Consider the following 27,155-nt stretch of genomic DNA (forward strand, 5'->3'; position numbering starts at 1 on the left):
CGAGCTCAGATGGTCACGCACTTTTCTACATTCGTCTCGCTTGTTCGGATCAATCGCGCAGATTGCACTTTTATTTCACGGGACCGGTTTCTTAGGTTGGACTTGTCGGTCCAAAAAGACCCGAAAGAAAAATGACTGCACCACTCCTCCGCGTCGGTTCACTAGTGCCGGTATTGGTCGTGTGTTCCTGGCTTCTGGCGTCGAAGTTTGCCACCGCCAACGAAGTGTTCGGCTGCGGTGGTTTCATCAAAAATGCAAACTCCGACCTGGATTTTAACAAGGTGGAAGTTGGACTGTAAGTGGTTGTTAATTTAATTAATGAAAGTGTGGTGATTTGTAACTTTTGCATTTCCGGTTTTGGGGCGTAGGTACAATCCGCAGGGGAGTTTGAAGATCAAGACTGATTGTTCGCCCTCGAATGGGTATTATTTTATTCCGCTGTACGATAAGGGAGAGTACGTTTTGAAGGTTATTCCCCCTCCCGGGTGGAGCTTCGAGCCGGAACAGGTGGAGATCAAGTTCGATGGGACTACGGACATCTGTAGCCAGGGGAAGGATGTGAATTTCATCTTCAAAGGGTTCGGAATCACCGGGAAGGTGGAGATTTACGGACATGATGTAGGGGCCAAGGGAGTGCAGGTGGAACTACGGTCGGAGAGTAATACGAAAATAGGCCAAACCTTTACGGACAGTAATGGAATCTTTTCGTTTACGCCGATCAAATCGGGTAAATACGTGATCAAGGTGAAGCACGACAAATGGCATTTCGTCAAGGCAGAATATGGGGTGACGGTGACGACAGGAAATACGGAGATTCCGGCCAAGTCGTTGGTGGTGTCCGGATTTGATGTGGAAGGGCGCGTTCATAGCGATGGACAGCCTTTCGGAAATGTCGGATTCTTGCTGTATCCGGAGAAGGGAGTGGAGGCGATGGTGAAGTGCTCGTCGAATAATATTCCGGCCGTGTCGGGGACAGATCCGAAGTACAGCGGGGAGCCGCGCTGCTACACGGAAACAAATAAGGCGACGGGAATGTTCACTTTTGCTGGCGTGTCGTCTGGGAAGTACAGAGTAGTTCCGCACTTCAACAACAAGGCGATCAAGTTCCACATCAAACCGGAAGCGATGGAGTTCGAGTTGGGTCGCGATAGTCTGAGGTTGCCTGGAAGCTTCGAAGTGACTGGATTCAGCGTCGGTGGAAGGGTTCTGCAGGCTGTTGATGGACCTGGCGTACGGAATGCCAAGGTTAAACTGAATGGAAAGGAAGTGGCAACGACCGGAAGCGATGGAAAGTACACGCTGGACAATATTCAGGCTGGTACGTACACTATTCAGGTGACGGCGGATAATCTGCAGTTTAAGGATCATATTGTTAAGATCTCGCTGAGCAATCCAGCGCTGCCGGATATCGTCGTGCATGGATTTAAGGTAAATCTTCAGTTCGTACTTGATTTTTTTTTGATAGAATAATATATGTTCAACGGTAATGTCTAATTCCAGATTTGCGGTCAAGTGATCTCTAAGAAATCCTATCGAGTGGCCATCACGAAAAAGGCTTCGACCTTCCACGTCGAGGTGACGACAAAGGAAAATTTGGCTGGCGAATGGTGTACCTATCTGGAAAGTGGTCAGTACACGGTTCAGGTTGTCACCAGCGAAGAGGAACATGCTGCTGGAATTCAGTTCTTCCCTCTGACTCAATCGATTCACGTCGATCGATCCCCTCAGAGTGGCATCATCTTTTCTCAATTGAGAGCCACCGTTTCGGGAGAGATTCGATGCCTTCCGGATGCCGAAAGTGCCTGTTTGAACGACGTAACCGTTACACTGACTCCGTTGGATGTGAACGGAAATCCGACCGGACAACCATCGAATGCGGAACCCCAAGCTGGCAAGTATACGTTTGCGAATGTTCTTCCGGGAAGCTACGAAGTCAGCGTTCCCAAGGGCAAGCTTTGCTGGCGATCGAACACGCTAAAGATCAATGTGAAAACGGCTCAGGAAACGGTTCCGGCACTGGTTCAAAGCGGATACGTCGTTTCGATTGTGTCCAGCCACGCGGTCACTATGACCTACCATCAGAAGGGCGTTGAAGGTGCAAAGTCAGAAGAAATGTTGCTCACTTCCGGTATGAACACATTCTGCGTTCAGAAGGCGGGCAGCTACGAAATCGAGCTCACCGGATGCCACAAGTACGGTGTGGATGTTCCTAAAACTTTCACGACGTCCGATCCGGCTCCGGTCAGCCTGACCGCCCTGAGTCATCGCCACACGGTCAAGATCCTAGCCGAGGTAAAGTACACCTACAAGACGCAGGTCACTTCCAAATTGGGAACGGAAACGATCGAATTCAAATCGAGCGAACAACGGGCGGAAGGTTCCCATGTCTATCGGCATGACTTCTACCTAGAACAGGGCGAACGAATCACGCTGGATCCGGTCAGCGACATTATGCTGTTCACACCGACGACGTTGGAAGTTACCGGAGGATCGGATTGCATGGAAGTTCCCTCCAAGATCGTTGCCCGGAAGGGTTTGTTGATCGACGGTAAAACTACTCCGCCGATCAAGGATGCCAAAATTACTTTGCTCTTCCCGAATAATGTGGAACTTTCGTCACTGGTTTCCCTGACAAACGAGAAGGGTGAGTTCCGATTTGGACCGATCGATTCGAGCCTGTCGGTGGAGTTGTCCGCAGAGAAAGAATCATACGTGTTCTCGGCATTCGATAAGGCTACCAACAGTTTCAACGGCCACAAACTGTGCGAGATTATCGTTACCGTGAAGGATGACGCCGGAAATCGATTGCCTGGTGTGTTGCTTTCCTTGTCTGGAGCGGAGAGCTACCGCAAGAATCTGGTCACCGGAGAAGACGGTACCATCAAGTTCCATTCGCTTTCGCCTAGCGAATACTACCTTCGGGCGATGATGAAAGAGTACGACTTCAAACCGAACTCCAAGCTGATTCAGGTCAAGGACGGAGCCACGGTGAACGAGGAATTGCGCGGTACTCGGACTGCTTTTTCGATTTTCGGTTCAATCACCTCGCTCAATGGAGAACCATTCCCGAACGTTGCCATCGAAGCCGTCACGGACGATCGCTGCGGCAATCATCTGGAAGAAAGCAACAGCGAACCCAACGGTCATTACCGAATCCGTGGCCTCCAACCCGGCTGCCAGTACCGGGTTCGCGTTCGCACCGACGGACCTTCGTCTAACGTTGATCGTTCGATCCCCAAGGAAAAGGTCATCAAGGTCGAGAAGAAAGACGTCCGCGACGTCAACATGATCGCCATAAGTCCACTGGCATTCGTCGACGTTACCGTCCGGGTCTTGGCTTCCGAAAACGATTACTACAAATCCCTCAAAATCTTCCTCTACAAAAAGGGCAGTGATTCGCCGGTTCACTCGCAACGCATTGAATCCCCCTTGAACCCCAAGAGCAAGATCAACCCCGGCATTATGGTCTTCTTCCCCCGGATTCCCTTCGACAGCAAGACCTACTACATCGAACTGACCTCCACGCTGTCCGATAAGAACTACAAATACTCTCTCCCGATGGTGGAGTTCACGGCCAACAGCAGTAGCTTCTTCAGCGAGATGCACTTCCGACCGGAGCTGCGGACCGCCGAAAGTGATCTCAACCAAAACTCGCTGTCGGCCATCGTGCTCATCCTGTTGGTCGGGTTCATCTTCTTCAAGCAGGACCTGGCGCTGGAGCTGCTCGGTACGGTGTGGAATAAACTGGGCGGCGCCGTCGGCGACATTCTCAGCAAATCGAGACCAAAGGAACAAAAGTACGAACCGGTGGCGTTCGACGAGAAGGAAATTGACAAACTGGCTTCCAGTATCAATTCGATCAAGAAGAAGAAGGTGAAGAAGGCCAATTAGGGCGTGCGCTGGGATGGGCAGCTGCTTTGTAGTCAGTCAGAGTAGGAAGGTGAGTGGTAACTTTTTCGGTTTATGCAATAATAAAGAGTGTCGACGGTAGGATAGTTTGGATCCAGTAGATTAAGAGGTGGAGTGAGATTCGGTGCGAAATAAAACGAACCTCTGTTCAGTTTCTCAGAGAAGAGATTTCCCGTACTTGAGGGTGATTTTAATTCTAGAGAAGTCCTTGAAAAGTGGACTCATTGGGATCGTAGTTGGGGTTCTCCATCTTCGTCAGTTCGTCCGGGAACAGTTTGTACCAAAATACGTACACTCCGGCGAGGATCAGACCCAGCAGGGCCATCTTCATTTGCAGTAGTTGAAATGCTGATAGCGATGTCAGGATCGTGGTGGCTGCGAGTGAATATCGACCGATTTCCTCCTGAACCCTGACGAGTCTTGTATCGTTGTCCATCTTGCTCCTAGCGATTACGCAGCTAGCTGCAACAAGTAGGACGAAACCAATCCAACAGAACGCCATCACGTCATGCCGGGCATTGGTGGAGGAGCGCTAGTTGGCGCTGGGTCGGCCAATCCTTCACCCAATCCGGGAATTATTCGGTTCAGATATAGGTAGATTCCAACAACAGCCAAGCTCAGAGCTACGATGGCGGCTTTGATGGTGAGGACGGGTGCGAAGGCGGTGGTGATGTGGGTCCCTGGAAGGAAGAAACATACGATCAATTATCAGCGCATAAAATCGGTGGAAAATGTGCTTGCTATTGGTTGAATCCCAGAATCAGTTCGGATCATGATTCGAGGAATTCTAAATTTCTGAAGAGCATTTTCAGTTCAAAATGGCAAAAATAAAGCTACTTGTATGAAGGGTGGCCACTGAACCGGGTAAACCGAGAAATAACCGGGAATTTGATTGGATCCTTATATATTTCTTTTGTAAATTGTAGTCTTCTGTATATTTGTTGTTCAGTGCTTGAATTTACTTATTTTTTTTTCTTTTGAACTTATCGAAGGATATCTTTGCAAATGTCTTAAGGATTTCCTTAGCATCATTCTAAAATGTCTTTAGAATTAATTTTTGTTGTGAATGCGATAAATTAGCAATAATTGAAGAACGTTCTCGAATAACCCAAGACGATGCAAAGAAAATCACAAAGTTCAAAGTCAAATGTAAACAGCTGTTTTGTTTCATCATCCCTTCGCTTAGCTATGCTATGTAATAAGTGAACGCATAGGCGGTACGCTTTCGTTTGCTCCGTAGGATGTACCCAACGGGTGCACGCAGCATAAAAAAAGCAATAAACTCAGAATAAGGAAATTATACGTGTAGTGATTCCCACTAACTGGCAACACAGTAATGTATGTACGTCATAAACTTTGGATTGGAGAAATATAATAAAAAGTTACTTCCTCGTGTAGGCGTGTATTTTAATTCGACTCCTAACATTTTGGCGACGATCGGAGAAAACCGGGATTAAATTCGCTGAGGAAGGCTCTATACGTAATGGAGCAATGATTAAATTCGGTAAACGTGAGTTTACGATTCGGAATAGTGGTTTTACGTGAGAAATAAACAAAAAATAATATTTGGGGTATAACCTCAAATTGACGCCTTTGTGACAAGGACGGCAGACGAGCTGAAAGCAAGACGGAAAACGCATCCGACACTCGGGGTTTTTCGACGAAGGGAAAGATTGCTGTGAAGAGGAGCCAAAACAAACGTGAAAATAAACAGTGTCTCGCCATAGTTGCGTAAAAGAAGATGGAGAACAGCAAATCTACTTTGTTACCTTTTGACACCAATAACACCGCATCGATTGAAACACGCTGGATGAAATGAAAGAGATCTCTGGAGTTGTTCCTAGAGGTGAATAGTGTTGCTCTCCCATCCAGGAAGAAGTCGTATCTGCTGCATTTCAGTGGAACACAGATACAGGACATTTTTTTCGATACACCTGGACACGATGCACCCCCGCCAGCGGACTCGGACGTTTACAAGGAGGTGATAAGATTACTGGATGCTCATTTTGCACCATTCTCCAATGTTCCTTACGATCGGTACGTGTTCCAGAAAATGAAGCAAACTGAAGATGAATCGGTGGAGAAATTCGTCGCCCGTCTTCGAGAGCAAGGGCGCCTGTGCGAGTACGGGAATGCACTCGATATGCGAGCTGCAGAACAAGTGTTTGACAACAGCCGATCGGACGAGCTGCGTGAAGTGATTATTAAGGCTGTGAACCCGAGTCCGCATCGTGCTCTCTTGCCGTGCGGATCTATTTGCTTTTTGCTGAAGGAAGTGTTACTACTACCTAAAGCTACAACAAATTTAAACAGCACTTTTCAGTGCTCAACCTGTAAAATTTTTCTACCTTGTTCAACTCTTATTCCTCTTCGATCCTTGTTTGGACCCTACCCGAGGTAATCCTTCTTGGATATCGATTTGGAAAATTCCTCTTCGATCCTTCAGATTCTTATAGTAATCTGCTTGGAAGTCGATTTGGATAAAAATTTACTGCCGCCATGGCGCCTAAACGCAAAAGAAAGGGGCAAACTCTTGACCCCCCTTCTGATGAAATTAATTTGAGTAATCAATTTGATTTGCTCACGGATGATGAGAATGATCCATCATCCAAGAAAAATTCTAGTAAACTTTCCCGGCTTAATGCCAAGAAGGAAAAGATTCCCCCTATTGTGATAACCACTACCGATTTCCATGCTCTTCGCATGGAACTTTTGAATTTCGTGAAAGTTAAGTTTTCACTACAAATTGGACGTCGGGGTGAATGCCGTGTATTGGCTGAAACCTTGGACGGATTTAAATGTCTTCTCAAGTATCTTACTGAGAAGAAGCACAAATTTTTTACTTACGACACCAAAACTGAACGTGTGTTCAAGGTTGTCATGAAAGGACTGCCCAGTGGTGAATCCCTGGATCAGATCAAAGATGAACTGGCAAAATTACTTGGAGTTGTGCCACTCCAAGTAATCAAAATGAAAATGAAATCCCGTCCTGGCGATTCGCGCAACGGGATTTCTAATGATTTTTATTTAGTTCACTTCAAGTCTAGTGAACTAAACAACCTTAAGGCCTTAGAAAAAGCTAGCCTTATGCTCCATGTCCGAGTGAAGTGGGAACACTTCAGGAAGACTGGAGGAAATTTCCAAAACCTCACCCAGTGCCGTAAGTGCCAGGGATGGGGTCACGGAACTAAAAATTGCTACATGCCAGCTAAATGCATGAATTGTGGTGATTCCTCTCACGCAAAGGACGACTGTCCTGTGAAGGAAGATCCTAAGAAATTTAAATGTTCAAATTGTGGTGAAAACCACAAATCCAATTTTTGGGAATGTAAGACTCGCAAAGCGATCCTACAATCTCGTTCTAACCGTCAGGTAGGAAACGCTCCACGTTTCCGACCAGGTACAAATTCCTCTGCTGTTAACAACGGTCAGCGAGGAACAAATTCTACATTCGTACCCGTAGGTACAAATATCTCCCCTGCTTCAAATGTTTCATCTGTACCTACTCCCCTCGCTGCTAACAATGTTCAGCGAGTTAATGGAGCTACCTATGCTGCTATTGCAGCGGGTAGAAATCAAAATACTAACCAACGTTCTAATGGAAATTTTGACAATTTTGACTTAGGAAGCATTACTGCCCCCAAAATGGAATTTTTACAGAATTCATTAATTGACATGATTTCTGATATGCTTAAATCTAACTCCATGTTTGATGCTATTCAAACTGGAGTAAAATTTGCAAATAATATTGTCATGACTTTAAAATTCAGTAATGGATTTTAAAGCATTAAATATTGTAAATTGGAATGCTCGATCTCTTAAAGATAATGAAGACGAGCTATTTAACTTTTTAAGAGTTCATAACGTGCATATTGCCGTTATAACTGAAACGTTCCTTAAACCTGCCCATAAGGTTAAGAAGGACGCAAATTACTTGATTTATAGAAATGATCGTCTTGATGGACCCTGTGGTGGCGTTGCCATCATTATTCATAGACGAATCAAACATAAAATTCTTTCTTCATTTGAAACCAAAGTTTTTGAAACTTTGGGGGTTTCTGTTGAAACAAAATTTGGACAACTTACGTTTATAGCTGCCTATTTGCCATTCCAATGCGTAGGCCAGCAAAAGAATTTTCTCAAGGGTGACCTCCAGAAACTTACCCGTCATAGGTCTAAATTCTTCATTATTGGTGATTTTAATGCAAAACACCGCTCATGGAATAATGCTCAAAGCAATTCCAATGGTAATATTCTGTTTGATGATTGTTCTGCAGGTTATTACACTATTCAATATCCATACAGCCCAACATGCTTTTCTTCTGCAAGAAATCCCTCCACTATTGATTTAGTCTTAACTGATTCATGTCAACTTTGTAGCCAATTGGTTACCCATGCTGACTTCGGTTCTGATCACCTTCCAGTAACTTTTGAAATATCCCAAGAAATAATTTCTAATCCCAACAGCTCTACTTTCAATTACCATAGAGCTAATTGGGAGCGGTATCGAACATTTATGGAATATAACTTCGATCCAAACATTCCTTTGCAAACCAAAGATGAAATTAATTATGCTCTTGAATCTCTGACTACTTCTATAGTTGAAGCAAGGGCTGCCTCAGTACCAAAATGCGAGGTTAAATTCGATTCAATTATAATAGACGATGATCTTCAGCTCTTGATCCGTCTTAAAAATGTCCGTAGGAGACAATATCAAAGAACACGCGATCCTGCCATGAAAGTTATCTGGCGGGATTTGCAAAAACAAATTAAAAAGCGATTCTCTGCCCTGAGGAACAAAACTTTTGAAAATAATATTTCTAAATTAGACCCGAGTTCCAAACCCTTTTGGAAACTCACAAAAATTTTGAAAAAACCTCAAAAGCCTATTCCTGCGCTTAAAGAAGGTGGTAAAATTTTGATCACAAATTTGGAAAAAGCTCAGAAACTTGCTAAGCAATTCGAGAGTTCCCATAATTTCAGTTTGGGTCTTACTAGTCCTATTGAGAATCAGGTTGCTCGGGATTTTCTGAATATTTTCTCTCGGGAAAATATTTTTGATGATTCCTGGGGGACTGATTTGGACGAAGTAAGGTCTATAACTAAAAATTTTCAAAATATGAAAGCTCCAGGTGATGATGGAATTTTCTATATCCTCATCAAAAAACTCCCAGAGAGTACCTTGTCTTTCTTGGTAAAATTATTTAACAGATGTTTCCATTTGGCATACTTTCCTGATAAATGGAAAAATGCAAAAGTTGTTCCAATTTTGAAGCCGGATAAAAATCCAGCTGAAGCTTCTAGCTACCGTCCAATAAGTTTGCTTTCTTCAATAAGTAAACTTTTTGAAAAGATAATTTTGAATAGAATGATGCTTCACATCAATACGAACTCAATTTTTGCAGATGAGCAGTTTGGATTTCGCCATGGGCATTCAACTACTCATCAACTCTTAAGAGTTAACAATTTAATTCGTTCAAACAAATCTGAAGGCCACTCAACTGGAGTTGCTCTTCTAGACATAGAAAAAGCATTCGACAGTGTTTGGCATGAAGGTTTGATTGCTAAATTGAAAAAGTTTAATTTTCCACTTTATATTATGAAATTAGTTCAAAATTATTTAACTGACAGAACTCTTCAAGTAAATTATCAAAATTCCAAATCTAATCGACTACCTGTTAGGGCAGGAGTTCCTCAGGGTAGCATTCTTGGGCCTATATTGTATAACATTTTCACTTCGGACCTCCCTGATTTGCCTCAGGGTTGCCACAAATCTTTGTTCGCTGATGACACAGGCATTTCCGCTTAAGGAAGAAGTCTTCGTGTTATTTGCAGCAGACTTCAGAAAAGTTTAGATATTTTCTCTTCTTATTTACAAAAATGGAAGATTTCTCCCAACGCTTCCAAAACTCAACTTATAATATTTCCACATAAGCCTAGAGCTTCGTTTTTGAAACCTAGTAGTAGTCACATAGTCACTATGAACGGAGTTCCAATTTCCTGGTCAAACCAAGTGAAATATCTTGGATTAATACTTGACCAAAAATTAACTTTTAAAGATCACATTGAGGGCATTCAAGCCAAATGTAACAAATATATTAAATGTTTGTATCCTCTTATAAACAGGAAATCCAAACTTTGCCTGACGAATAAACTTCTAATATTTAAACAAGTTTTTAGACCGGCCATGCTTTACGCTGTACCAATATGGTCTAGTTGCTGCACTACCAGGAAAAAAGCACTTCAAAGGATTCAGAACAAAATTCTGAAAATGATTTTGAAGTTGCCTCCCTGGTACAGTACAACCGAAGTACATAGAATTTCGAATGTTGAGACTTTAGCACAAATGTCCAACAAAATAATTAATAATTTCAGGCAAAAATCGTTGCAATCCTCAATTGCAACGATTAATTCCCTTTATACTTAGATAAGATTTAGTTTTAGTTTTTAGTTTTAAGATATCAATTGTTATACTGACATGCAGGTTAAAAAACCTGTTTAAAATACTGAATTACCAAGACATGAACAATGTAAAAACACTTAGATATATATCATAACAATTAAGGCTGGTACGTTACTGCAGTAACTGGAGCACCTAGGTTAAAATGAAATGTAATTTATTTTGAATTTGGAACAAATAAAGAGTTAAAAAAAAAAAAAAAAAAAAAAAAGGCTGTGAACCATTTGCCGAGTTAAATTTAACTCGTGGTTAAAAGTGACATTTCGAAAGTTATTTTCTATGTTCGAAAATCCCCGTGCTGTCGATCGACCGGTTTTCGAGCCACGGTTGTCAAAATTTAACTTCTTGTCTGTCAGAAATAACCATGCTCGGATAGCAGGGTTAATCGATAACTTTTCATCTGTCAAATTTTAACCAAAAGTTAAAATAATCCACCAAATGGTTCAGAGCCTAAGGCTGTGTTCCATTTGGCGAATTTTCACTTAAACTTGACAGATGGAAAATTTCCAAATTAACCTGCTATTCCAGCAGACTTATATCTGACAGACAAGGAATCAATTTTGACACACACCTTCTCGAAAATTGGCCGATCAACAACAGAGGGATTTTCGAACATTATAATTTAGTTTCGAAGTGTCAAATTTAAGTGAAAATTCACCAAATGGACCACAGCCTAAGAAGAAGTTGATGAATGTGGAAGAAATCGTGCAGGAGGCACGGATCTTGGAAACAGTAAATCGTAATAAGGAGGATATGAAGAGAAATTCGGCTCCTATGGGCCAAAGCTGTGTGAACCAAATCAAAAAGGGTGCGAAGAAAGAAAAGTGTTTCCGATGCGGAAATGTTGGATATTTTGCCAACGATAAAAGTTGTCTCGCGAAAAACAAAGTGTGTGACATTTCCGGAAAATGTGCAAAACCAAGCCGGAGAACCGAAAATCGAAGGATAAAAGAAGCAAAAAGAAGGTGTGGCAAGTTCAAGATTCCGAAGACGAGAGCATTGTCCCAGGCGGCAGCGAAGTCAGCAGCGAAGATAGTGACGACGACGTGCTGGTGACATGTTACACAGGTGGTGTAAAATTGGATTGGATTGTCGACACCGGCGCTCACGTTAACGTCATCAGCCGAACTACATGGCGTCATCTGAAACAACACGGATGTAAATTTACCGACGTCCAGAAATCACGGAAATTTCTGCGGGTCTACGGTAACGGTAAACTAACAGTTCACAAGACTTTCAAAACGGAAATTACCACCCGTTCGAAGCGTGTATTTCACGACGTGTATGTTGTGGATAACGAAACAGGGGCTAATTTGCTGTGCAAGAGTACATCGTTGGAGCTGGAAATCCTGGAGATCCATGCAGAGGCGTTTTGTGTGTCAGACATTGAGGACCCTAAGGTGGGAAAGGTGAAGAATTTGCAGGTGAAAGTTCAGATTAACAAGGAAGTGGTGCCAATTCAACAACCATGCAGGCGTTTACCAATTCCCCTACAGGACGTAGTTGAAGAAAAGCTGAACGATCTATTAAAGCAGGATGTAAAGGGTTATACCATAGAGGTAACTCTAAGACCACTGGGTCCCGAAGAAAATCATTATTATTTTTGGCTCACTCAGTACCAGAACAACGGTCCCAAGCAGTCCCAAGCTATTTCACTCACCCCTGCATGTTCTGCATGAATCCACACACCCCTGATGTTATCTGTCAAACTTTCATAGCGAATCAAAACAAACATAGTGTAGTAATAGAATTTCAACTAGAATAGGGTACGTTAATCGTTTGCTTGGGACCAATAGGCTACTAAAGTGGTGAGCCAATTTAAAATCGTTAGTTTCGTATTGATTGTTGGTTATACGGTCAAAATTTGGTCAATATCAATTTGACGTATTTCTTTCAATTTTGCATTTAAAAAACCTGAACACCCCTCATTTTGAAGGTGTGTGTGTGTAGAATGTTGCTCCTATTTTGATTTTGGAATTCACTCTTCAGTTGTCAAAATGCCGTCCAAGCAAGAAGAGCAGCGTATCAAAATTTTGCTCGCGCATCGCGAAAATCCGAGCTACTCGCACGCAAAGTTGGCAAAATCGCTAAAAGTTGCCAAATCAACCGTTACAAATGTAATTAAAGTGTTTGGGGAACGTTTGTCGACAGCCAGGAAGTCTGGATCGGGGGGAAATCGAAAACCGGAAGCCGCTGAGACGACAAAGAGAGTTGCCGGTAGTTTCAAGCGAAACCCTAACCTCTCTCTCCGAGATGCCGCAAATAAGCTGGGTGTATCGTCTACAACCGTGCATCGAGCCAAAAAACGAGCCGGACTATCGACTTACAAGAAGGTAGTGACTCCAAATCGCGATGATAAACAAAATACGACGGCCAAAGTGCGATCCCGGAGGCTGTACACGACGATGCTGACGAAGTTTGACTGCGTGGTAATGGACGACGAAACCTACGTCAAAGCCGACTACAAGCAGCTTCCGGGACAAGAGTTTTATACGGCAAAAGGAAAGGGAAAGGTAGCAGATGTTTTCAAGCACATGAAACTGTCAAAGTTCGCAAAGAAATATCTGGTTTGGCAAGCCATCTGTACCTGTGGCTTGAAAAGCAGCATTTTCATAGCTTCCGGGATTGTCAACCAAGAAATTTACGTGAAAGAGTGTTTGAATAAACGTCTGCTGCCTTTCCTGAAGAAACACGGTTGTTCCGTACTGTTTTGGCCGGATTTGGCATCTTGCCATTACGGTAAAAAGGCCATGGAGTGGTACGCCGCCAACAACGTGCAGGTGGTTCCCAAGGACAAGAACCCTCCCAACACGCCAGAGCTCCGCCCAATTGAGAAATACTGGGCTATTGTCAAGCGGAACCTAAAGAAGACCAAAAAAACTGCTAAGGGCGAGCAGCAGTTCAAGGCAAACTGGCTTTCTGCGGCGAAGAAGGTGGACAAGGTGGCTGTACAAAATCTGATGGCAGGGGTCAAGCGTAAGGCCCGGTAATTCGGATTTGGAAAAGCGGAAGCCTAACTGAATATTTTTCCTGAATTTTATACTAATTGAACTTGAAAAAGAAATTTAATTTGATTTTTTAAATAAACGATTTCACCGATTTACACGCGTTTTCCCTTGACCAAATTTTGACCGTATCACCCTTTAAAAGCCGATTTTAAGCAAATTCCGGGGTTGGAGTTTTTCACCGGCAAGAGCAAGTTCGATGTGGACGACAAATTTAAGAAGAAGAAAATGTCGAAGTTCGCCTCCAAATATCTCATTTGGCAGGCCATCTGCTCTTGCGGACTGAGGAGTGAGCCTTTCGTGACAAAGGGCACAGTAAATGGCGAGATCTACAAATCTGAGTGCCTCGAGAAGCGCCTTTTGCCGTTCTTGCAGCAGCACGACAAAGCTCCGCTATTTTGGCCAGATTTGGCATCATGCCACTATTCTAAAAGTGTCCTGGAGTGGTATGAGGCCAATTCTGTCCATTTTGTTCCAAAGGACATGAATCCGCCAAACTGTCCGGAGCTGCGCCCGGTGGAGCAGTACTGGACAATAATGAAGCGGGAACTTCGGAAGAGCAAGAAGACAGTCAAAGACGAGAAGGACATGTTAAGAAAATGGAAAAAAAAACTGAGAAACTGGTACCGGATGACACTGTAAAGACTTTGATGGAGGGCATCAAGCGAAAATGCGTTCAATTTTACACTCAAGGCTCCATCGATTAACTTTTCTTTTGATTTTTGAAGTAAATATATGTATAAAACTACCCTAAAATTGTGGTTTGATTCTAAACATTATAAGAAAATTGGCATGACATTTTCGGTGTCGCAATAATTTCGTGTTCGCCCTTTACGGACAAAAACCTGTTCAACTGAGTTACTGCGATACAAGTTTTCATTTTGGCAACGATATTCATTATTGAGCAACGCGAGTAACTCAAGATTTGCTCAAAATTACTCATGATTGAAAGCTGTCTTGACCCTAGGGCATTGATAAAATGGCAAGTATTGTTAAGAAGTTCAATTTCCACGTGAATATTTGCAAAATTATGGATTTGTTTACTATGATTTTGCAAATATTCACGTGGAAATTGAACTTCTTAACATTACTTGCCATTTTATCAATGCCCTAGGGTCAAGACAGCTTTCAATCATGAGAAATTTTGAGCAAATCTTGAGTTACACGCGTTGCTCAATAATGAATATCAAGTTAAAATCAGTGGTCATGAAGCTTGCATGCTTTGTACTATCAGCGAAAAATATGGCGATGATATCACGTAATATGAAAGTAGATGCCAATTGATAGTGGATAGCGTTATTACCTTAAAATTTATGAAAATCCATATAAAACTGATATGCGATAACAGGCAGTAAATGACGTAGCGTTTGAGTAATAAATAATGTATAATGTTTCAAAGCGAACCACTGCCAAACTATGCCACGAAAAAAATACTTACAAATTTTAAATGTGTAATCAAATTTCGGATTGAGGACGTCCAGCTGCGCGAAACTATAATGGGTCTTACACTCTACACTAGAACCAGCAAACCAGCAAAGAATTGTGCACAGAATTAAAACTATCTCAAACCACCGAACTCCCATCCCGGCTTTCCGATCGCTAATGACAACAAATTCAGTCGTACAATTATTTTATTTCGAACGAATCGACCTACCTAAAACTAGAGGAACAGCACGAAATAGTTTTCAATAAATAGCTTCAACTAATCTAATTTAAATAGACACCCATTATGTACACGCAAGCCTTTTACATTTGTTGTGCTTTCCCCTAGTTTTGTCTTGCAGAAGAAAGCAGTGGTATGAACAATCTCTTCAATGGATCCACCCTCAGCGGTTGCCAATCGTTCAGCTGACTGGGTTCGAAGCTCCGTTCAGTGTTCTCATCTTCACCTCCGATTTCATTCGCCTTGTCATCGTCGACCATGGTAGTGGGTGATTCCGTCGTTGAGGTCGTGGTTGGACGTCGTCGTCGGTGGGGTACACTCTTCTTCGGTACCGCACATGCGGCATAGATTCGACCACAATCTTTGTAGGAGCTCGCCTGCTCGTCATCATTGTCCCGATAGTTGTAGAAAATGTCGCGACTGGAAGATAAGGATCCGAATCAGAAGGTTCGGGTTGTTTCCATGCATTGAAGTCACTCACCCCATTGCTCGGGTTACAAACAGTATCAACGGATTGCTTCGGGCGTGGAAATCAAATTCGCACACGAATCGCTTCCGGCACGTCCTCGATGTCACTCCGAGAAAGCGGAATGCCATATCGGTTAACTGGTCGGTCCAGTACATTCTGTGGGGGAAGTTGGAAAATAGTATCATTCTGCATTCGGGAGAAATTTCTAAATCAAAATCTTTACTCATTTTCCAACAGTTCTTCGTTTTCCGGATGCTGGACAGCACGCTTTCCACGTCGCCGATTGGGTGGAAGGTACCCACTGGAAACGATGCCGCTAGATGACGACGATGAAGAAACAGTTGGCGGAAGATAAGCGTTGGAAATGCTGCTACTTGGTGGTGGTGTATAGGAATATGATGCCGATTCCGGCCCGGGGTAGCTGGAGAATATGTCCGGTCCTGTGCTATGATAGCCGGTGAGTCCCTCTCCGAAAAACGGTGGTGGCCCATCAGATATAAGTGAATGCCCGCAGAAGCCACCGGGCCAGATTTTGTGCCCAAAGAAGTAGATTCCAGCTAAAAAAATACCCACCAGGAAAAGTTTTGCTTTCACCAGCAGAACGGTGGAGATCACATTTGAAAGCATTGGAGCCACTGAAACACACAATCCAATTTAATTAACTGACTACAATTTGAATGTCCAGATATTTTCATTACGGGCTTTGATGAGAAATTTGTAAAACCGCTTCCGTCCTCGGCCCTGCTCCACATCAGTTGAAAGCTGTTCGATCACATTTTCCCGTTCTTCCTCGGCTATCGCAGACACTGCACTCAACACCAAAATCAAGGCAATATTTTTCCAAATTGCCATATTTCGATCACTTTCTTTCCACTAAACACCACTTTTGGATAATGCAAAACGGTGTCTGATTCGACGGTTTCGCTGGGTATATCGTTTTATACGTTGGGTGGACTTATGCCCATGGACTTATTGTGCGAAGCAGGGAAGGAGAGGTGCTAATTTCGAGTGATAACGAGCGATCCAGTCAGGCTCCGGCGGCGATTATGTGACCGGCTAGGTAGGTAGTAGGTTGACTTATATTTGGTTGTTGAAGTCGATTCAAATTCATATTTTTAAATCACACTTTCTTTCTGATCTTTCCGCTTCACCCGTAGGTGCGCGATTGGTTTACTCAACATTCTCCCTAATCAGATGTTAGCAGTTTTGTCCATCATTTGGTAGCCTCAATAAATCGATTCTCCCGTCAATTTCTAGTAAGAGAGCGTTGAGCATCGCAAGTTCTATTGAATGGCTAGATTTGTTTGATGTTGACTTTGTTTGTTATAATTCATGCGATATTCGTAGTCGCATATTAGTTTCTAAATAATTTAGCCATAATCTATTTAACAACAGTATCGATGAAATTACTGTAGCAGTTTTGAAGGTGGTAATTGATTGTTGCTTTTTACCGCAACACCAAAGCCGTACTTGGGATATTTTCTTAGGTGGCATACTTTCATCCCCCCCCCCACTCTTTATTTTTTTACGATGCTCTCGTCACCCATTGAAGCGTAAACGGGAAAGGGATATCGCAACAAATTTTCATTATCATACCTGTTTTCCCTCAAATGTAGTTGGAACTGCTCCACCGACGATCTGACGAGACAGCTCATTGAAGCTACATTCAAATTCAAATCCCTGTCATAGGTTTTTCCTGGATTTCGTAGAACTTCGATGATGTTCTTAAAACTTTTATGGTGTTCTTTGAAGTTCGCAGATGGTCTATAAATTTGCCAAACTTTCCCTGAAATTCACAGATATTTCCTAAAGTTCACAATGATTTCCTAAAGTTATTAGATTTACCCTGCGGTACGCAGAACGTCCTTAAAGTTTACATATTTTAGTAGAACTTTCCTGGCATTTGCAGAGCTACATTGAAGTTCATATAATTTTGCTAGAGTTCACAGAACTCTATTGAAGTTAGTAGAACTTACCAGGAGTATACTGAACTTCCCCGAAGCTTGCAAATCTTTTCTGAAGCTCGCAAAACGTCCCTGAAGTTAGCAGTACTTTTCCTAAAAGTCGAAGAATTTCTCTCAAACGCGTTATGAGACTTTGTAGAATTTTCTTGAAGTTTGTAGAACTTCCCTGGCGGTTGTTGAACCCCTTTGGAATTAGCTTTAATTTCCTGAGATTCGCAGTTTATAAAATATTGCTTGTTTAACTTACGTGTGTGCGAAGAAGTTCTTTCAAGTTCACATAATTTCTTTGAAGTTCACAAACATATCTTGAAGTTCGCAGAACGCCTCTAAAGTTTGCATAACTTTACTTAATTTCAGAGTATCGCTTAAGTTCAAAGACCTTGCCGAAAAAAATGCAAAACGTCCCCGAACTTCAATGGAGTTTGCAGAACTATCCGGATGATCGAAAAATGTCCCTACTTGTCCCAAGCAAATCGATTAACGTACCCCACTCTAGTCGAAATTCTAGTACTACACAATGTTTGTTTTGATTCGCTATGAAAGTTTGATAGATGAAATGAGGGGTTAGTGGATTTTCCTATCTTTCGAGGGGTGAATCGATCAGCTTGGGACCGAAGAGAGTACCAGAGCTGAGCCAAAAAGTTGAGCACGTTTCTTCGGGACATTCTGGTCTTAGAGTTACCTCAATGGTTGTACCATAGAGGTAACTCTAAGACCACTGGGTCCCGAAGAAAATCATTATTATTTTTGGCTCACTCAGTACCAGAACAACGGTCCCAAGCAGTCCCAAGCTATTTCACTCACCCCTGCATGTTCTGCATGAATCCACACACCCCTGATGTTATCTGTCAAACTTTCATAGCGAATCAAAACAAACATAGTGTAGTAATAGAATTTCAACTAGAATAGGGTACGTTAATCGTTTGCTTGGGACCAATAGGCTACTAAAGTGGTGAGCCGAGATAAAATCGTTAGTTTCGTATTGATTGTTGGTTGTACTTTGTACAACACACATGAGTTTTCTATTGCCATTTTGTTGCTGAGTTATCAATCGATCTAAAACCAACGAGTATTCCTCAAAAAACTTGTTTTGATCTAATCAAGCTAAACTTTGATTGCAGTAAACACCTAAAAAATGCGGATAATAGAGAAGATGTAAATGGAAACCGCGTAAACTGTGACCATACTACGTGGGATTTGACTTAATTGATTACAACAAATGAATATATCGAGATCCTGACCAGATCGAAAGTTACTGTCTCTGACAAAGTTGTTCAGGAGATCATAGCCTTGTCGCTGGCGGACAGTAGTTCAGATTTTTCTCACTAGGTAATGCTAGTATACATGTGAAATTCTCGCATGTGATATATCTCGATATCCTGACCAGATAGAAAGTTATTGGCATAGTAGTTCAGGAGGTCAAGGCATTTTCGCAGGTGGACAGTAGTTCAAAGTTTTCTCACTTTGCGGTGCTACTATACATGTGAAACTAGATCCTGACCAGATAGAAAGTAAATGTATTCAGCAAAGTTTTTCATGAAGTCAAGGAGTGTCGGAGACTGTGAGTTAGCTGAAGGATGTCTCGCTGGATATGCCCAAGTCTGGACGGGCGGTAGGTGGTGGCCGTGAAACGGTTCCTGGGGAAAGCACTAGATGCGAACCTCCTCCCAAATCACCATGGCAATACAGGAAGTATCACAACAAAGGTAATTGCTATTAGATATTTTGCAAACAGTGACAGATAGCGGACATGAAGAACCAGTGGAAGTGCCGGGCAAATGTGTTTATCTTAAGTTACAAATTCTCTGTTGTCGTTGTCGTAATCGCCGTCGTAGTCGTAGGCAATACCGTTAGTATATTTAAAATTAAACATCAACCGCTGAAAATATGAATTATCGCGTATTTCTGTTGTTCATTACATTCCAAGTGAAATTCGAGAACGTAATTTCATTTGAATAACTTGTTTAACCAGGTCTTAAACAATCGTCACGTCGGTCATAGCTTGTTATGATTGTCTGAACCATGCGTAAACAGAAAATCGAAACATTGAACGTCGCGTGAAAGTGGATCTTAATGAAGGTCTAAGTACTCTTTCGTAGCTTTTAGTTTTAGGATTTCAAAGATCGTCGGTTGCAGTGGCTTGCTTACTGAGGAGAAAAACACGGTCCCAGATCCTTTCATATTAAAAATATTAAAATATCGCTTGTTTATCGTGTATTTTGTAAAACTTTTCGTTGTCGTCGGTGCCGGGTTTGAATAGTTATAAAAACTTGAGTAACGCTATAATGTGATATGAGAGGCTCGGTGGCCTTAGAGCAACCGTTTTTGCTTACTGAGCAGAACATCATGAGCCTAATCTCAAGCCCATCCACATTCAAGATTCGTTAATGATTAAAAAGGAGCTCGTCTGCCTAGTGGAAAACGTTTTTGCTTACTGAGCAGAAGACCGTGGGTTCAATCCCAAGCTCCTTCGCGTTATACGATCGTTAGGACATCAATTCAGCTTATCGTTTACCAAAACGAACCCTGCTGCTAACCCAACCCTCTTACCCAACATCCCTGTGATTCCTCGTGGAAGTGCAGAGGACTCCTCGGCTTCCATCAAAGCGAGTGTCACGTCAACACATTCCTACCCATTCCTTTCTTGACCTGCGTTCAGGCGCGGCTGGCGCTGGTATTGCCTAATTCGAGATCACCAGTTTTTACACATTGAGGATGATTGCTAGTCCCAAGCATCGTCTATTGGTTCTCTGTGTAATTACAACTGGCCTGGCAATAACAGAGTAGCAACCGTGGGCGGTCAATCATGCTCATGCTCATGCTCAGCAAAGTTTTTCATGAAGTCAAGATCTTTTTCTTGGGTGACAATAGTTCAGAATTTTCACACTATGTGGCGCTAGTATATACGTGCCTTTCTCGCATATTCAATACCTCGAGATCGTGATCAGCTAGAAAGTTGCTGTCTTCGTCAAAGTTGTTTAGGGGGTCAAGACTTTTTGCCTGGTAAACAGTAGTTAAGAATTTTCTTACCACGTGGCGTTAGTATACATGTACATTTCGCGCATGTGCTATATCTCGAGATCCTGATCAGATAGAAAGTTACTGTCTGCGACAAAGTTGTTCAAGAGGTCAAGGTCTTTTGGCTGGTAGTTCAGAACTTTCTCACTTCATGGTGCTAGTATACATATGAAATTCTCGCATATAAAATATCTCAAGTTCTTGACCAGATAGAAAATTACTGTCGTCGGCAAAGTTGTTCAGGATATCACAAAATGTTTGCTCGTAGACAGTTGTTCAAAACTTTCTCACTACGTAGCGCTAGTGAAATGTGAAATTCTCGCCTGTGATATATCTCGAGATCCTGACCAAATAGAAAGTTACTGTCTTCGGCAAAGTTGTTCAGGAGGTCAAGGTCTTTTGGCTGGTGAACAGTATTTCAGAATTTTCTCACTGCGCTGCGGTAGTATACACGTGCAATCCTCATATATGCTACAGTTCGAGATCCCAAACAGCTAGAACATTACTGTCTTCGGAAAAGTTGTTTAGGAGATCAAAGCTTTTTTGCTGGTGAACAGTAAATAGTTTAGAATATTTTCGGTATGCGGCGCTAGTGTGCATGTAAAATATTTGTATATGCTATACCTTAAGGTCAGGAAGTAAATGTCATCGTCAAAGTTGTACATGCGGCAAAGTTCTTCCGGATGGTGAACATGCAAATGTGCAATTTTTGATCTCCTTAGGTTATTTGAATGGTTTGAATGGTATTGCATAAGGGTTCTACTACTACTTTCAATTTTGACTTTTTTTTAAGTCAATTCTGAGAAAATCAATCATGATTCTTTAGAGTAAATATCCATTCAAAATCTTTCAAATGTTCTAAAAAGAACGAAAATTGGACGATTTTACGGGGTGCCCTTAAACTTATGATCGGGAGTGTACGGTTTTATAAATTTCTCCATTCAACTGAGCGAAAGTTCCTCACTCTCTGATCTAGTCTCGTTGTCCGTGCACACGTAAATACAGGGATTTTTTTTGTTGTAGACCCCTCGATAAGACATTTTGAAATTAGCCTAAAATGAAAGGGCGGCTCTAAACATTCATTCGGAGGAAGTTTCAGCGATATTTATCAGAGGTATACAAGTGGAACGACTCACCCAAATTTATGTATCCACAAATCTGCATGAAAATCTTCACTAGTAAAAGAAATCCAGAATATATTTGTCTTATCCCACTTAGGCTGATGTAAATTGTATTTTTATTTTATGATATTTGATATGCGAGAATTGCCCGCCAAGTTTTGAGAAATTTCTGAACGATTGTTCATGAGCCAGAAGATCTCCTTGATTGCTTTGCCATTATATATGCGAAGATTTCACGTACATCCTAGCGCCGCGTAGTGAGAAAATTCTGTACTGTCGATCATCGAAAAAGTTTTAATCTCCTGGACAACTTTGCCGATGACAGTTTAGCAGGTTTCGAAATATATCTGATGCGAGAATTGCACGTGTATTTAAGCGCAATGATGTGAAAAAAAAATGAATTTCTGTCCACCAGCAAAAAGGCCTTGGCTCCCTGAACAACTTTGCCCAAGACAGTAACTTTCTATTTGGTCAGGATCTCGTGATATTTTATGTGTGAAAATTTCACGTGTATACTAGCGCCGCTTAGGAAATTTTCAACTATTGTACACCAAGCAATAAGCTTTGACCTCCTAAACAACTTTGTCGAAGACAGTAACTTTCTATCTGGTCAGGATCTCGAAACAAACCACATGCGAGAATTCCACGAGTATTCTAGCGCTACGTAGTGAGAAAATTTTAAGCTACTGTCCACTAGCGAAATATATCTGATCAGAATCTCGAGATATTTTACAAGCGAGAATTATCCGTTTATACTAACGCCACGTAGTGTGAAAATTCTGAACTATTGTGCACCAAGCAAAAGGCATTGACCTCATGAACAACTTTTTCCAAGACAGTTATTTTCTACCCGTTCAGAATATCGAGCTATACCATACGCGAGAATTGTACACGTTTATTAGCGCCACGTGGTGAAAAAATTCTGGACCAGCCAAAAAGTTTTAACCCCCTGAACAAGTTTACAGAAAACAGTAACTTTCTATCTGCTCAGAATCTCGAGCTATTGTATATGCGAGAATTGCACGTATATACTAGCGCCACGTAGTGAGAATTTTCTGAACTACTCCACCAACGAAAAGATCTTAACTTCCTGAAAAACTTTGCCGAAGACAGTAACTTTCTATCTGGTCAGAATCTCGAGATATTTTATATGAGAATTTCACGTGTATACTAGCGCCGCGTATTGGGAAAATTTTGAACTATTGTGCACCAAGATATATGATTTGATCTCATCACAACTTTGTTGAGGACAGTAACTTTCTATCTGGTTAAGAACTTGAGATATTTTATATGCGAGAATTTCACATGTATTCTAGCGCTACGTAGTGAGAAAATTCTGAACTACTGTCCGCCAGCGACAAGGCTATGATCTCCTGAACAACTTTGTCAGAGACAGTAACTTTCTATCTGGTCAGGATCTCGATATATTCCATGTTGTAATCAATTAAGTCAAATCCCACGTAGTACGGACACCGTCTACGCGATTTCCATTCAAATTTTCTTGTTGGCGCGAGTAACGGAGGGTTGAAATTATTTGTTCACAATTTCTGTGTGCATCGTACAGCGTAATATTTTAGAACAAGCGGAATGGCCAATCAGCTGTTTGGGTGTAATATTCAACAACTTTTTTTTCCGACACATCTAAATCTTAAGTTAAGATGCTTAACAAATCTCCAACTAGCGAATCAATCTTCGGAAAATCTTCTTTCATTTCTCGCATCTACTTGCATCGCGCATCATCTTTTTGCAGGAAATCTTCAGAATCATCGTCAATCTTCTTTCTATCTACTCAGCGTGCACGCAGCTAGCCACAGCAAAACATAATCTTTCCTGAATCGTAGATAGAGTCATCCCCCTCGTTTTTTCTGTATTCGTCAGATTAGTATGTGGTACAGTAATGATCCGATTTTTTCGGCCCCTCCGCGCATCAGACTTTTCTCTTTAAATATTTTCATAAAATCGTAATTCCAAATCATTCTTATGCATCTTCAAGATGGGTTTTTAAGGTATACTTTGGTGCAATAAGACCACTGAAAAAGCGCATGAGTTACGTAGAAAATTAGAAAAGATTTTCAAAAAGGGGGCTGACAAAAATGTCTCCAGTGGTATGCCTTGGTCCTCTTATCATTCTCAAGAGCTGACATCTACTAAATTGACCTGACATAGAACTGGCATCATTAATAAGTTCAAAATGTAGTGGCTTACTTAACGCTTCAGTGGCGCCACCATGACAAATGCGAGGACATTCCCAACTAAAATCTTATTTGCGAAGAATGTGATTGTGAGTGCTATGACTGTTTGTCTGTGATATTAGGTCAGGTGTATACACCGAAAATAGTTTTCATGTAGCTTCCATTGGAATCGCAAATGATTTTCATCCATAAACAAAATTAATGGAATTCATATGAATTTCACATAACATTTATGAGGTCTCGTTAATTTTATATGATTTTTCATATGAATTTCATCGGACTCATAATATTCATGTGATTTTGTGGTGAGATTTCTAGCTATGTGATAACATGAAAGCTAAGTGAAATTCACATGGTTTTCATCCATTATATATGTGATAAATTTTTTTAGTGTATAGTAGTTGTAGGCAGTGTTGGAAAAGTTCGTGATATTTCACAAAGTTCACCAAGGGAAAAGTTCGCGAGTCATAGTGATTTTTGCGAACTTTTCCATCACTGGTTGTAGCCCTAATAAACAAATACCATAAACGAACTGTATCCCGGATGGGTAAACTATCCCACAAATGGTTTGGATGAAACCTAAAACACGTTGTTAAGCTCTCTTTTATGGTTATTTTTATTAGGGAGGTTAGTTATAGTTGTAATTGGTAGTATTAAGTTGTCTTCTTTTTTTCAATTTCAAACAAACCAATCCCACCAAGGTGGGAATGCTCTAAACAGGCCTGATAGGACTAGGAGCTTAACCACACAAATTCAAGAAATAGAGATTAGTGACGTTTAACGCACGCACACTAGCGGGAGCAACGCCGTGTAAAGTTGTTTATTATTTTCCTCTGGCTAACCTAAAAAATGTATGAAAGTAGATCTGTCAAAATGAGTTTGACATCGATTTGTTATGTATTTTCCTCGGATATTCACAAACACACTCTCACATATCGCACCAACACAACCGGACGTGAAAATCTCTATAAACATCATTTAAAGAGTTGGTTGGAAATGCTAACATGAAGCTTTAGTGTGATAATTTATTAGCTAGAGAATGATCTTTAGAAGAGAGTAGGTGGATAGTTCCGTTAGAGTACGGCAGTATGAAAATTGAATAGAATAGAATAGACGCACATCTTTTGCCTAACCCGTACGATGTACGCGGAGATTTGAAGTATGTCTCCAAGTCTACAGGCATCTACAGGTCATCTCTCTGAGATGATCACGTTGGTCATGACGAGAGGAGCAACACAATAGTTGGGTAAAGAAGAATTGCATTATAACACATCATCGACTGGAAATGCTCTCGCAACTTGGGGCTTTAGGTAGTGATGAAAACGTCGCTAGAACTATTCCACAGCCGCAGTCAGTTTATGAGCAAAAACCCGAATTTATCCACCTATGGTGTGATCAGACCCTTCTTACTTATTCAAGTTTATTTATTTTATTGTCATCGGTTACCAAGCCCCCCACCCCCGTGTCATCCAGTGACGCTACGCCACTGCCATTGGGGTACTTGGAATATATCCGGGTGTAGTCTATTTGGTGAGGCTACCAATCACCTTATCATCGTTTCATATTCAAGCAACTTTCCCGGGGTACCCGGAACATGTCCAAGTGTGTCCAATGTGGTCTGGAACACTTAACACGACTTGCATTGATCTTATTTTTGAATTCTGTAGTAATTTGATGTGTCGCATGATGGTTTTGATACGTTTTCCGTTAAATCCAGCGTGAAGGCCCATATTCACCGGATCTTATTCCGGCCATATCTCCGGAACCGGTTCACCGATTCCAAAACCGGTGAGGTTTCTTTCTCAAATAAGAAATAAAAATTAGAAAAAAATAAATAATTTAATTCACACACTTATAAATAACATTCAACATAATTAACACATTACTTCAAGCTAGTCTATCACTAAGAATCCTCCGAGATCATCTCGCTCGTATGATCGTCTATACTGCTGTCCGCTCCCTGATCCTTATTTGCCCAAAGTGAACACCTGCTATACATCCTTCGGCAATCACTCTTCTGTTTCGGCACCGTCCCGCGGTATTTCCCAAACAAGTCATGCCTAAAACTCGTCGATCCGTTCAGCTTCCCTTCACCCGAAGCCTCAAAGTCCATCTCGCAAACCGCCAGCTTGCGACAGTGTTCGTCGTTGATTTCGAACAAATCGAAAAAGACCTCAAGATAATTGGGGTGCTCTACTTCTGCTCCACTCAAATCTCGTTTCCGGCGACCCCAAAACTTCTTGAAGCTGAAACAGGCCGCCGGTTCTGTCCATGTATCCAGATAATTGGGCGTCACAGCTTCGTGGCTTACTTCCTTGGTCTTGGTCCAGTAGTACCCATCACCGAATGCGTAAATGGCTGCCAATCCTATTGCGAGCTTCAGCTTGATCATGATCACCGTCGAGAGGTCGGTGAACCAGGGCCACCCTAGAATGTCATGGAACAATGATAAGAGTCCATATAGATCGAAAGCTGCTCAACCGTACTTACAGTATTGGACGTCGTTGTAAAAGTAAGATTCATACGATTGTAACCGTCCTTCCACTTTGCCGCTTTCCGAAGGATCCGTAGCATGTCCGATCGCCGTAGAAATCACTACCAAGGTTATTAAAGTTGCAAACAATCTTCCGTCGGTGGCCATCTCGGAACGCCGGACAGTTGTGATCGAGTCAAGAGCAGCACATTGAACTAACACTTTTCTCATCCCCATTTCTTTCTCATCCTCTAACGTGGAGGAAGATGCTAATTGCTGGCTCAAATAAACATCCGTCATTCGCACGACCGTAGTATTTTGTTTTCCTCACCCGACCGGTCTGCTCCGAATTCGGATTACTTAATCTCGTTGGAGCGGAAATCGGGCTTAACACCTCCAACCACATGGTCCGTGTTTTGAGCTGTCGTGCATCATGCGTTATATTTATGTCTTGGGCAATGCAACTCGGACGTCCGACTTGGGCAACTACGCAACGGTACCATTCAGCAATTAGCACTTCCGTTCTCTTCGGTAACACTTTCGATTTCTCTCTAAGGGGTAACTGGAGTATGGCATCACCTCTGTCTTCGGATGGGTGGATGCATAACCGAATATTCTTAGTATTTGCACTTTCAATTATAAGAGGATGCTGGCTTGTGTAATACTGAAGTGGGCCGGAAGGAAGTGTGTTATCCAAACGATGCATGTGCTGATGCAGAACTGCAATCGGTTGTGTGCTTAATGATTAGCAGAAATGTTGCCCAACAAATATTGCCTAAATATGTTTTTCTTTTTTTGGTTCTTTTAAAAAAAAATAATACTAGGTATTTGGATATTACGTTCCAAACGGAATGCCTTTTTACATAGTATTTTTTTTTAGC

At 41.9% G+C, this 27,155-nt stretch overlaps 3 protein-coding genes across 4 annotated transcripts in view; 1 reads left to right on the plus strand and 2 right to left on the minus strand.

Annotated features, from left to right (window-relative positions):
* LOC135708141 (BOS complex subunit NOMO1) overlaps positions 1-27,155 on the plus strand; it is a 546,399-nt gene continuing 519,244 nt past the window's right edge. The window contains exons 1-3 of one of the 2 annotated variants that reach the window (XM_065230118.1): positions 1-295; positions 369-1,428; positions 1,501-3,899. In XM_065230118.1, coding sequence (XP_065086190.1) covers positions 132-295; positions 369-1,428; positions 1,501-3,891 — 3,615 coding nt within the window. In that variant the 5' untranslated portion in view covers positions 1-131 and the 3' untranslated portion in view covers positions 3,892-3,899. Of the gene's footprint in view, positions 296-368; positions 1,429-1,500; positions 4,087-27,155 lie in introns of those variants that run through there. The other variant, XM_065230117.1, reaches the window with a different exon arrangement.
* On the minus strand, positions 15,142-16,496 carry LOC135708190 (uncharacterized). The gene is made up of 4 exons (XM_065230195.1): positions 16,205-16,496; positions 15,730-16,141; positions 15,519-15,662; positions 15,142-15,457 (listed from the first exon to the last, which is right to left on the minus strand). Exons 1-4 carry the CDS (start codon positions 16,356-16,358, stop codon positions 15,142-15,144), a joined length of 1,026 nt encoding a protein of 341 aa, XP_065086267.1. The 5' UTR covers positions 16,359-16,496.
* On the minus strand, positions 25,705-26,442 carry LOC135708237 (uncharacterized). The gene is made up of 2 exons (XM_065230234.1): positions 26,292-26,442; positions 25,705-26,228 (listed from the first exon to the last, which is right to left on the minus strand). Exons 1-2 carry the CDS (start codon positions 26,440-26,442, stop codon positions 25,705-25,707), a joined length of 675 nt encoding a protein of 224 aa, XP_065086306.1.

The sequence above is a fragment of the Ochlerotatus camptorhynchus genome, unplaced genomic scaffold (assembly GCF_037179485.1).
Source record: "Ochlerotatus camptorhynchus isolate MF236.1 unplaced genomic scaffold, CSIRO-AGI_Acam_v1.1 ptg000328l, whole genome shotgun sequence".
Classification (NCBI taxonomy): Eukaryota; Metazoa; Arthropoda; class Insecta; order Diptera; family Culicidae; genus Ochlerotatus; species Ochlerotatus camptorhynchus.

Coding starts and splice junctions, on each gene's coding strand:
- LOC135708190 (XM_065230195.1), bottom strand. CDS start 16,358: ATGGCAATTTGGAAAAATATTGCCTTGATTTTGGTGTTGAGTGCAGTG. Junction 16,142..16,204: donor CAAATTTCTCATCAAAGCCC/GTAATGAAAATA, acceptor TGTGTGTTTCAG/TGGCTCCAATGCTTTCAAAT. Junction 15,663..15,729: donor GAAGAACTGTTGGAAAATGA/GTAAAGATTTTG, acceptor CTTCCCCCACAG/AATGTACTGGACCGACCAGT.
- LOC135708237 (XM_065230234.1), bottom strand. CDS start 26,442: ATGGCCACCGACGGAAGATTGTTTGCAACTTTAATAACCTTGGTAGTG. Junction 26,229..26,291: donor TTACAACGACGTCCAATACT/GTAAGTACGGTT, acceptor ATGACATTCTAG/GGTGGCCCTGGTTCACCGAC.